At 41.9% G+C, this 12,586-nt stretch overlaps 1 protein-coding gene across 1 annotated transcript in view; it reads left to right on the top strand.

Moving 5' to 3' along the window:
• Positions 1–12,147, top strand: part of LOC115461854 — a 31,849-nt gene extending 19,702 nt beyond the window's left edge. The window contains exons 7-9 of the mRNA XM_030191910.1: positions 85–198; positions 847–990; positions 11,833–12,147. Of these exons, the coding sequence (XP_030047770.1) occupies positions 85–198; positions 847–990; positions 11,833–12,147 (573 nt within the window). The remainder of the gene's footprint in view (positions 1–84; positions 199–846; positions 991–11,832) is intronic.
• The last annotated feature ends 439 nt before the right edge of the window (positions 12,148–12,586 follow it).

A 12,586-nucleotide genomic window follows, 5' to 3' on the forward strand; every position in this document is an offset into this window, starting at 1 on the left:
TAAATATGAACTACATACATTTAACATCATACTAAGCTCATGTTTTGCAGAATGGTTTGTGATTAAGAACTTGTTTATTTTCAGTTTCCAAATACCTTGAGTCTTGGATTGTTTCGAATATATCCATCCGCTGTTCTGCTGCCTCACTATTACTTCAATGCTAATACAATGGGATATGTCCTCAGTGGCTGTGGACAGGTAATGTCTGATTACTCATTTATGTGCTTCTGGGAAATTCCTTCTCTTTGGGATTTTGGTGGCACCAGGAAGTTCTCTAGATGTGGCAGATATTCAGAGCTGTGCCCAGATAGGTAACTGGGGATAGTTAAGACTGCTTTTCATGTGGTCTAACATATTCAGGTATTTAGTTGGGCACTGGGTAACTTCCTCATCTATCCTGACTCTACGATCTGTAGATCACAGCAGTCAAAGAACAGAATGGATCTCAGTCAATGCTCAGAAACCACTGAGATGCATTCTATTCTGGATAGTGCCATGGTGGTCAATCAGATATTCAGTGGCACTATCTGGTTAAGTGCCACTGAATATCTGCTCTTGATCTGGCCAGTATGATTTAACCAGGCAGGAGCCTCTCCTGCCAACTTAAATCATTTTAAATATTTTACCCCTATTTTTCTTGCTTTGAGTAATTGGTAAGGTTGACCCTTATTGTGGCACTTCCTGTATTTTAAGACTGTGAGCTTTCTCCCATTATTCTTTCTAACCTAAATTTTTATAGATAGTGCTTTACAAAAGCTGTATCCATTAAATGTGTCTCAATGCTGTAACATTTATCCATAATTTTCCACACTGAATAATAATTAGTGTGATGATTTGTTTATATAGGTTGGAGTTGTTGGCTGTGTTGCAACTAATTTTGACATTGAACATGGCGATGTCTTCTTCTTCCCTACTGGAACCATGAATTATATCAGGAGCACTTGTAATGAAGATTTGGTTATAATTGTAGCTTACAGCGTCAGTGGCAAGGTGAGCAAACAAGTTATCATAATAGAAAGGTTATACATCAGTTAATTATTCTGGAGGAGGTGAGCTCAGAGACCTACTGCTCACTTTTGTACTGGAAATAAAATATGCACTTGAAGGAGTAATTTTATAAAGTAAATTTCATACATATAAGGCCACATAGACACATAAATGGCCTCATAAAATACTGACAGGTGTAAAAGTATGCACCGTGAAATGATGGCTCCTACTTTGCTGGATACGGTGCAGTTGGCGCTAAGCCCAGATATACAATCCGGGCCGTTTCTGGTATCTGGCATTGAATGTCCGATTTATTTTTGGCCAGTTTAAACATAATCAGCCAAGCAGATATTCAGTGCTGGCCAGTTAAGTTTAAACCAGCCAAAGATATTCCAGGGGTCTAATTTGGCTGCCAAACTTATCCGGCAATGCACTGAATATTTGCGGATAGCCGGCTATATCACGCGATATAGCCAGTTATCCACTAGGCTGTAACTGGCAGTATTCAGAGGGAGATATCAGGCTCTCTCTCACTGAATATTGCCAGATAGCTGGCTAAGTGCCATTTAACTGGTCAGGAGCCGTTCCTGGCCAGTTAAATTCTTTTAAATATTGGGGGGGATAAACTATAAAATGTTTACATGAATAATCTAGACATGGACAGTTCTACACTTGTTCATGAACAGGTATAAATGTCCATGTTTGCAAAGTAGGCAGCTATTCATCTTCATAAAACAGGGAAAAAGGGCCCTGCACTTGCGGCGGGGGCTGCTTTTCTTGCACGCCAGGGCCATTTTTACCACAGTAGGTAAAACGCCCCAAAATAAACATGGCCATGCGGTAAGAGAACTCTTACCGCATGGCCATGCAGTGCGGAACCCTTACTGCCACCCACTGAGATGGCGATAAGGGCTCGCATGGTAACCTGGCGGTAACCGGGCAGCAAACGACAATGCCCGATTACCATTGGGTTACCGCCATGCAGGTCATTTCCCGGGTTTTCATTTATGAAGCTGCCTCCCCATGTCTGTCTCAATAGCAAACTATGGACTTTTCCTCCTGGAACTTATTCAGACCTTTTTTAAACCCAGATATGCTAATCGCTGTTACCACATCCTCTGGCAAAGAGTTCCAGAGTTTAACTATTCGTTGAATAAAAAAATATTTCCTTCTATTTGTTTTAAAGGTATTTCCATGTATTTTCCTCAAGTGTCCCCTAGTCTTTGTAATTTTTGGAAAGAGTAAAAAAGAGTAAAACATCGATTTACTTCTACTCATTCTACACCACTCAGGATTTTGTAGACCTCATTCATGTCTTCTCTCAGCCTTCTCTTTTTCAAACTGAAGAGCCATAGCTTCTTTAGCCTTTCCTTATACAAGAGGAGTTTCAATTATCTATTTGGCTCAGTACAGGTTCACTGAGACTTCTTTCAGTTCCTCTGCATCATCATCCTTGAAAACCATTTCTGGTACAGACATATCTCTTACATCTTCTTTCGTAAAGACAGAAACAAAGAATTCATTCAGTTTCTACGCTATGGCCTTGCCCTCCCTGAGTGCCCCCTTTTCTCCTTCATGATCTAACAGTTCCACAAATTCCCTCGCAGGCTTTCTTCTTCTGATGTACCTGAAAAAGTTGTTACTGTGAGTTTTAGCTTCTGTGGCAAGTTTCTCTTTATATTCTCTTTTAGCCTTCTTTATTAATGCTTTGCATCCGACTTGCCAGTGCTTATGTTATTTCTTATTTTCTTCCTTTGGGTCCTTTTTCCATTCTTTGAAGGAGAATCTTTTGGTTGTAATAGCCTCTTTTACTTCACCTTTTAACCATGCCAGCTGTTGTTTTTCCTCTTTCAACCTTTGCAAATACATGGAATGCATCCAGACTGGGCTTCCAAGATGGTATTTTTGAATAACGTCCATGCATGATTTATTGTCCTAACCTTAGTAGCTGATCCTTTTAAATTCTTTTTAACCATTTTCCTCATTTTATTATAGTCGCCCTTTTGAAAATTAAATGCAGTTACAGTAGATTTCATTTGCGGGTTCATCCCGTATAGTAGCTCAAACTTGATCATGTTATAATCACTGTTTCCAGGGGTCCCAACACTGCCACCTCTTGCACTATGCCCTGCACATCACTAAGGACCAGATCCAAAATGGCTCCCCCTCTTCTCAGTTCCTCGACCAGTTGCTCCAAGAAGCAGTTGTTTATTACATTTAGAAATTGTATCTCCCTGGCACTCCCTGATGTAACATTTATCCAGTCAATATTGGGGCAATTAAAATCATCCATTATTATAGCGTTGCCCAATTTGCCAGTTTTCCTAATTTCTGTAAACATTTCTTCATCCATCTGTTCATTTTGTTCCGGCGGATGGTAGTACAGCCCTACAAGTATATTCCTTTCCTTCACACATGGAATTTCTATCCATAAAGATTCCACGCTGCTGTTTCATGTAGAATGTTTATTTTATTTGACTCAATTCCCTCTTTAACATATAGCGCAACTCCCATTCCAATTTGATCTTCTCTATCACTGCGATACAGTTTGTACCCTGGTAACACAGTGTCCCATTGATCGTCCTCTTCTCACTAAGTCTCTGAGATGCCTATTAGGTCTACCTCATCATTTAGTGCTATATACTGTAACTCTCACATCTTATTTTAAGGCTCCTAGCATTTGCATACAGGCACTTCAAACTGTGTTTTTTAACTTTGATCTACTAACTGCTTAGAAGCTGAAGCGGGTAATGTGCATCCTTTACCCTACTCTCTCATTAAGCACACCTGGCTTACTTTTAGCATTGTTGAAACCTCTCTACTGGATTTCCCTAAATGTCCTGTTTCAATAGTATCCTTCAAGGATACTCCACACAGAACCATGATCCCCTGTCTGACTGTCAGCTTTCTCCCCCCCCCCCCATTTTAGTTAAAAAGCTGCTCTCTCATTTTTAAAAGTTAGCGCCAACAGCCTGGTTCCATCCCAGTTAAGGTGGAACCCATCTTTTTGGAACAGACTCCCCCTTTCCCAGTTTCTAACAAATGTGATCCAGTTCCTAACAAATCTAAATCCCTCATCCCTGCACGATCATCTCAACTATGCATTGATACTTCGGAGCTCTGCCTGCCTTTTGGGTCCTGCGCGTGTAATGGGGAGCATCTCTGAAAATGCTCTGGAATTCAGATTTCCACCTAAGAGCCTAAATTTGCCTTCCAGAACCTCCATCCCACATTTTCCTATGTCATTGGTACCCACATATACCAAGACAGCCGGCTCCACCCCAGCACTATCTAAGATCCTGTCTAGGTGAGACTTGAGGTCTGCCACCTTCGCCCCAGGCAGGCAAGTGATGAGGTGATCCTCATGTCCACCAACCACCCAGCTGTCTGTCTACATTCTTAATGATTGAATCATCAACTACAACAGCTGTCTTAACCCTTCCTGCCTGGGCAGATGTTTTCAGAGACATATCCTCAGTGCGAGAGGATAGTGCATCCCCTGGTGGGCAAGTCCTGGCTACAGAAGTATTTCCTACTTCACCAGGAGATGCTCTCCTTCTAGATCTCCCTCCTTCAAGGCAGCACAGGGGTTTCCAGACTAGAGGTGAGTCTTCTCTACAATATCTCTGTAGGTCTCCACTATGTACTTCTCTGTCTTCCACAGCTCCACCAAGTCTGCTACTCTAGCTTCAAGAGAGCGTACCCGTTCTCTGATAGCTAGAAGGTCTTTGCATTGGGCACACACATATAACTGCTCACCAACTGGGAGATATTCATATATGTGACACTCAATGCAAAAGACTTGATGGCACCCCTCTTGCTGCTGGACTGCTGTCTCCATCTTAGTATTTTTGAGTTTTTCAATAATTTAACACTTGCAAAGGTATTAATGATATTAGTCTAAATTAAAAAAGTCTTTAGCTTATATGGTTTATTATGTGATTTATTTAGTGTTTTCTTCTTAGAAAGAAAGGAAATCTAATTAAAACTCTGTAAGATCACTCCTCACTTGTTATTCTAATTAGAATAACTAACTATAAATGAAGAATTGTACTAGGAGTGGGTGGGAGTTGGGGAGGGTGGGTGGGGTTATTGACTAAACTAGGCAGGGCCGCCGAGAGGGGGGGACAGGGGGGACAAAATTCCCCGGGCCTGGGCCTCCGGGGGGGGGGGAGGCCCGGCGCCGCCGCCGCTGCTGCAGTCCGGCCCGCCCGCCCTCCGTCGCTCTGTTACTGACCTTAAACGCCTCCTGCTCCCTCACCTTTGAAAGCAAACAGCGGCAGACCACGCCTTCCTTCCGTGTCCCGCCCTCGCCTGACATAACTTCCGTGAGGGCGGGGCACGGACGGAAGGAGTGGTCTGCCACTGCTTGCTTTCGAAGGTGAGGGAGCAGGAGGCACTTAAGGTCAGTACCAGAGGGCCCAGGGGTGGAGAGAGGGCCCGGCCCAGTGGCGGGTGGAGGGGGGCCCGGCGACCTCGAGTGGGGGGGCCCCGGGGGCGGCCTTGTCTCGGGCCTGGCCCAGTCTCTCAGCGGCCATGAAACTAGGTCCTTCCTTGCCTGCTAGAGGCTATCTGTTAATGCTGTAGTACAAAATTCAAGTTTTAAAATTAGGGTTAAAAGAGTATAGAAATTAGCTGATAAAGTTTGCTTTTTGGCTATTTTTATTCAGCCTATCACTAACCTACAAATTCCTCCTTTGAACCCCAATCTTTAAGTTCCCAATGTACATAGCAAAATAATGTTCACTTATCACAGAAATGTCCTCTTCTCTCAGATCTTCTCAGAAAGAAAGTTAAGTGGAACCTTTCCTCTTTATGTAGTTTTGAATCTAGAGGGACTGCTTCAAACAGACCATTTCAAACTAATTCAGTAACCAAGGGAGTTCCCAAATACAATATGAGTTTGATATCTGATATTTTACTTGCATTCAGAAAGTGCATAAATCTTGCACACAAAGGATTTCAGTCAACTCCACAGTCAGTGCATCCGCTCACTGAACTGGCAGATACATTTAAAGCAAGTTGATCCTTCAATAGAGTTCATTAAGTTGCATGTTGGTAGGAAGTTTAATAGTAATCTGAGAATGGGTTTTTGGTTTATGTCATATTTTCTGTAACCGGGCCCTTAGTTTTATTTAGCTGTAAAAAAAAAAAAAAAGAATTATCTATCGCTTTTACAAAAATGGCCATGTGGAATTTTCTTGTGAACTCATTTTTGCAAAAGTCCACAAATTCTGTATCACAGCAGCTCAGTAATAGAGAATTTAAATAAACTTTCACACATGGGAGGGAATTAAGTAAATGGCACTCAAAGTTCCAGACCTCCAAAAATCGACGCTAAGCGTGATTGCATAAACAGTGTGCATGCTTTATAGAGGGTCAGTGGATTATGAGTAAAGGTTTCCTATAAAACCAGCTGATTTTTGCATATGTTTTTGCACATGGAGCTTTATGTGGTAAAATGTGTTAAGACACTGAGCCTTTACCCCTGGATTCTATAAAAATCATCCAAATTTGGGCATGCAGGGCAGATGTGCATGAAAATTAGTTAATGAGCTAATTAACACCAATTATTGGCATTAGCAGTAATTTGGATTTATGCACACTTCTATTCTATAATGCTGCGCACCCAAAGTGTCTCACAAGCAACCGAAAAGGGGGCATGGCCATGGACATTACAAATATTCAGGGATGCTTGCCCAACTTGCGCAGCAGGATTTACATTAGATTTCAGCAGGTGTAAGTCCTCACACCCAAAGTTGGGCACGGGAATTGGCACTAAGCGCTATTCTATAAAGGGCGCATGGGGCCAGATTCTATATAGTGTGCCTAGCATTCTGTGCTGAAATCTAAGCGTATTTCATAGCAATGCGCATAACTTAATTGGCTTAGCAAGCTAATCAGCATTGTTAACATCACCTAACAAGCAATAATGAGTACTAATTGGCAATAGTTAGAATTTACATGCACAACTCGCTAAGCATATTCTGTAATGGAGTGCTCCTAAATTCTAATGCATGCAGTTCATAAGGGATGTGGCCATGAGCAGAGAAATGGGCATTTTATGGACGTTCCAAAATTTACACATGTTAGAAAATATGGCCCAGTCTGCGTAAAGCTATGTGCAGGGATTTACACCAGGTTTTTGTCGCTGTAAATGGAGGTGGGTAGTTCTAGGCACAGGGATATCAACTAAGCGTATTCTAAATACCACACCTAAATCTTACAGAATATGCTTAAGTGGAAATGTTTTCCATGCGGATTTTTTAAGTGCCATATATAGAATCTGGCCCTTGATGTGGAGTGCCCTTTATAGATCTTTTCAGCACTTAAATTTGAGTGCTGTTTACTGAATCTGGCCCTCAGTGTTTTTACACATTTTTGGAGCATTTTTTTAATGTAAGTCCCTTCAGTGAATAACATACCATAGCATAGTAGATCACCTTTCAGGAATGACCAAAATCCTTCTTCCAAAAATTGAATCATATCACACCCTTGAGATGCAAAAAACATAGTGAGGATAGAAATTGACACAACAATAATTCTGGTTCATATGAACTTTATTTTTAACACATGTTTTTTGTAACCGAGTTCATTTGCAAGAAATCAGGGAGGAGTCATAAATTGATATGATTCCTGCATCTTAGTTTCAGATTCCAAGTTTGGTTCCTGTGACTTTGTATAACATAAAGAAAATTTCAGCATGAAAAACAGATGCAGACAGAAAGTTATTTTTGAAGCAAAAGGCAAATGACACAAATACAGAGAAAATTGTATGCATTATCATCCTATATAATAATTTGCACCTCCAACGTTCCCTGTCTGGCTGCCTGGGTTGGTAACATCTATTGACATCAGCCAGCCTCCAGCGTTCCATTCCCCATCACTGTCCCGCCCTCGCGTCAAGACGTAATGACGTCAGAGGGCGAAACAGTGAGAGGGAGGGAACGCTGGAGGTGAGCTGACATCAGGAGGGATGTTACGAACGGAACAGAAGCCAGTGCCAGCCAGCCAGAGAACGTTCAGGTACAAATCGAGGGGAAGAGAGAATCGCGGGACATCGAGGGGAGGGAGGAAGGGAAAGGGAGGGGAGGGCAGGGCTGAGGAGAATTGACGGACATGGATGGGATGGGAGGACAGTAGAGGAGAGAATTGCGGGACACGGATGGGAGGGCAGGGAAGAGGAGAATCGCTGGACATGGGGAGAGAAAAAAAAAAAAGCTTACATGACAGCCTTCCTAGGGCCTGTTTCATTGTTGAGGAAACGAGCATGGTTCCACTAGTTTATTAATATTAAACATGGAAAGGTGGCCCATTTTGAACAAAATTAATTCCACAGCCAGAATTAAAAAAAAAATATATGTTTATTAAAGTTAACCACATGGGGGCTTTGGGGTGGGGAGGGTAGGGAGTCGGGATGGGGTAGTGAATTTGTAGTAACCTGCTTCTTTTTCTTACCTGAGCTTTGTTACTTGGAGCATTGTTTTGATACTATACTGTTCTGCCGATTCTTTATTTGGTTAACTTTAATAAACATATATTCAACAGTCATAGACCTGGGGTAAATAATTGTTGCCTAATTTGCAAAAGAATGCATGCAGATTAATGTATGCATGTAAATGAACACCCACCTACAAACTACGCAGTGCCATGTTATAGAATACAGCACAGGCAGAGTATTGGCAAGGACTACTACTACTACTACTACTATTTAGCATTTCTATAGCACTACAAAGCATAAGGACATGCATGCATGTATGCTGATATTCTGGTTATTTATATGTGTTCCTGATTCCTAAATCTTGGCACCCTTTTTATAGAATTATCCCCATAAACTGAATCCTATTCTAGTTATTCTAGTAAATAAACACTTACGTTTCTTTACTGAATACTACCGGTAGTGTAAGTGGTGGAGAATGCATATAGAGTGGAGGAGTAACCTAATGGTTAGTGCAGCAGGCTTTGATCCTGGTGACCTGGGTTCAATTCCCACTGCAGTTCCATCTGACCTTGGGCAAGTCACTTAACCCACCATTTCCCTAGGTGCAAAAAAATTAGATTGTAAGCCCTCTAGGGACAGAAAAAGTATCTGCATATAGGGCTAAATTCCTTATCTGGCTCTTGAAAAATCATTGCAGAATATAGAAATATTCTGTAAACTCTGCTTAGAATTAAGCGTGGTATACAGAATACATGTAGTGGCCATGACTGCACTGAACTGTAGACACATCCATATAAAAACTGGTGCCCAAATTGTGCACAGAGGTGCGTAGTTTGTGGGAACACTCATTTCTCTGCCCATAGCCACGCTCCTTTTTGGATGCGAAAATTAGAACTTAGGTGTAGTATGTTACACAATACGCTTAGTGAGTTATGCACTTAAATTCTAATTATTGCCAATTAGTGTTTATAATTGCTTGTTAAGCGCTGTTATCAATGCTGATTGGTTTTTAAAAGCCAATTACCGTATTTTTCGGACTATAAGACGCACTTTTTTCCCCCAAAATTTGGGAGGAAAATGGGGGGTGCGTCTTATAGTCCGAAGGTAGCGTTTTTTGACCTCCGTTCCGTACTTACAGGATTCCATGTTCCCTGGTGGTCTAGTGACGTCGGGGCAGGGAACACAGAATCCTGTAAGTACGGGACGGAGGTCCAAAACCCGGACAAGACGCACCGGAGCACCTAGGTTTTAGAGGAGGGAAAGAGGAAAATTTTTTTTTTCCTATTTCCCTCCTCTAAAACCTAGGTGCGTCTTATGGTCCGGTGCGTCTTATAGTCCGAAAAATACGGTAAGTTAGTTATGTGCATTGTTAAAGAGTACACTTGGATTTCAGCGCGGAATGCTAGGTGCGATATATAGAATCCCGGGAATAATGTGTACAGTGCTGCATACATCTAGTAGTGCTATAGAAATTATTATTATTATTATTAGTAGTATATAAGCACAACCATTTACACCAGCCCTATAGGTGGTCTAAATGTCTACACCTTTGTCTAGTAACAACACAAGAGAAGTAGTTGTGATCCACAGACTGTAGTCTGAGGAGCAACAATAGATCAAAGAGGTTAATATAAAATAAACTTTTATTAAAATTGCCTGCTATGGCCACGTATTGCCAATGGCAGCCTGCATCAGGGGCAGCAACTAAAGGGGAATTTAAAGTCTCACTTTCCTTTAGTGAAGGCAATGGCACCCCTTCCTGGGAATAGTTTTTAAATCCCCCATTAGTTGCTGCCTCTGAAGCAGTCTGCCATTGGCGAAACGTCTATGATTAAACACTTATAAATGATTCTAGTCTCTAATTTATGTGAATACATGTGTGCTCCATCCATACTCCTCCCAAACTCTGTCTATGCACATACCCACTGGGAAAGTGTGCACTATCAAAGCAGAAGTCTGTAGTCTATAAAAAGTCATTAACACGTGTAGGGATCATCTTATGTGCGTAAATTACTAGAATACCACCATTTATGCACACTCTTGCTGTCTAAAACTAGATGACTCTTTATTGAAATACCCCCGTACAGATAAAGAAATGAGCAAAAGAATAGAACCCTGAGAAATTCCTTACAGGACCAGTCAGTTTTTATCTAGAGGAAAATCCATGAACAGTAATAAAGAAGAAAATAAACTGGCAAAAGTTGAAGTGAGATAGGGGTTCAATAAATGCATTGACAAATGTAGCTTTGATGTAGACCTGAGAATGACTGCATTGACAATGAGGGGCATAATCGAAAGGGACGCCCAAGTTTTCCTGAGGACGTCCTTGCAGGACGTCCCGGCGAAGGGGCAGGGAAACCCATATTATCGAAACAAGATGGACGTCCATCTTTTGTTTCGATAATACGGTTGGGGATGCCCAAATCTTGACATTTAGGTCGTCCCTAGACTTGGTCGTTTCTGATTTTCGGCGATAATGGAAACTAAGGACGCCCATCTCATGGGCCCTTTGGTCATGGGAGGAGCCAACATTCGTAGTGTACTGGTCACGCTAAAATGCCAGGACACCAACCGGGCACACTAGGGGGCACTGCAGTGGACTTCAGAAATTGCTCCCAGGTACATAGCTCCCTTACCTTGTGTGCTGAAACCCCCCCCCCCCAAAAACCCACTACCCATAACTGTACACCACTACCATAGCCCTTACGGCTAAAGAGGGACATCTAAATGTGGGTACAGTGGGTTTGTGGTGGGTTTTGGAGGGCTCACATTTACCACCACAAACGTAACAGGTAGGGGGAATGGGCCTGAGTCCGCCTGCCTGAAGTGCACTGCACCCACTAAAACTGCTCCAGGGACCTGCATACTGCTGCGATGGACCTGAGTATGACATTTGAGGCTGGCATAGAGGCTGGCACAAAAGACTTTTAAAATTGTTTTTTGAGGGAGGGAGGGGATTAGTGACCACTGGGCTAGTAAGGGGAGGTCATCCCCAATTCCCTCTGGTGATCATCTGGTCAGTTCGGGCACCTTTTTGACCAGTTAAAGTCATCCAAATGCTCATCAGGGATGCCCTTTTTTTCCATTATGGGTCGAGGATGCCCATGTGTTAGGCATGCCCAAGTCCCGCCTTCGCTACGCCTCCAACACGCCCCCAAGAACTTTGGTCATCCCCGAGATGGAAAGCAGTTGGGGACGCTCAAAATTGGCTTTCGATTATGCCGATTTGGGTGATCCTTTGAGAAGGACACCCATCTTCCCATTTTTGTCTAAAGATGGGCGTCCTTCTCTTTCGAAAATAAGCCTGAATGTGAGACCAATCTTATTTTTCTAATAAGCTGTATTTAGAACATGAATAAAGTTTCAAAAAAGATTTACCTTTTCTTCCATATGTATTTTGGCAGCTGGAAACGATTTTCCTGAATTCTTTAGCTGAAAATATAAGGAGCATTTTGGAACAGATGATTAGGCAGTTGCAAGCAAGTACTACGTCTACTACTACTGGGCCTACATCTACTACAACCACAACAACAACCACACCTACTACAACTACAGCTACAACTACCACTACAACTACAACTACAACTACACCTTCAACTACAACTACAACTACACCTTCAACTACAACTACAACTACACCTGCTACTACCACACTTTTCACAGACGAACAAATTATTATATATGACCCTGATACAAATGAGATTCATATAGTTCCATAGACCCTGATAAAAATGAGAATATTATAGTTAAATCTTAGAATGCTGTCATATATAATACTAATGAGAATTAATACGGAGGGTAATAATTAAGGGTCCCTTTTATTAAGCAGCAGACTTATTTATTTATTTGTTGTATTTGTATCCCACATTTTCCCACCTATTTGCAGGCTCAGTGTGGCTTACATTGTTCCGTCATGGCGATCGCCATTTCCGGAGTGAGAGATACAAGTGGTATTACATTAAACATGATTGACATAGTAAATTAAGCAGTCAAGTGAATGAGTACATATTCAGAATGAGGGATAAAGTGGTATTGCGTTAGAGTTCATTCGTGGTAGAGTAGACCTTGGTAGTCGGGTATAGAGAGTTAGGTTTTATCCAGTTCTGGCTTGAGGTTCGTTGTCTGGAATTAAGATGGATCAATGTTGCATGCCTTGTT

This window comes from Microcaecilia unicolor, chromosome 2 (assembly GCF_901765095.1).
Source record: "Microcaecilia unicolor chromosome 2, aMicUni1.1, whole genome shotgun sequence".
NCBI lineage: Eukaryota > Metazoa > Chordata > Amphibia > Gymnophiona > Siphonopidae > Microcaecilia > Microcaecilia unicolor.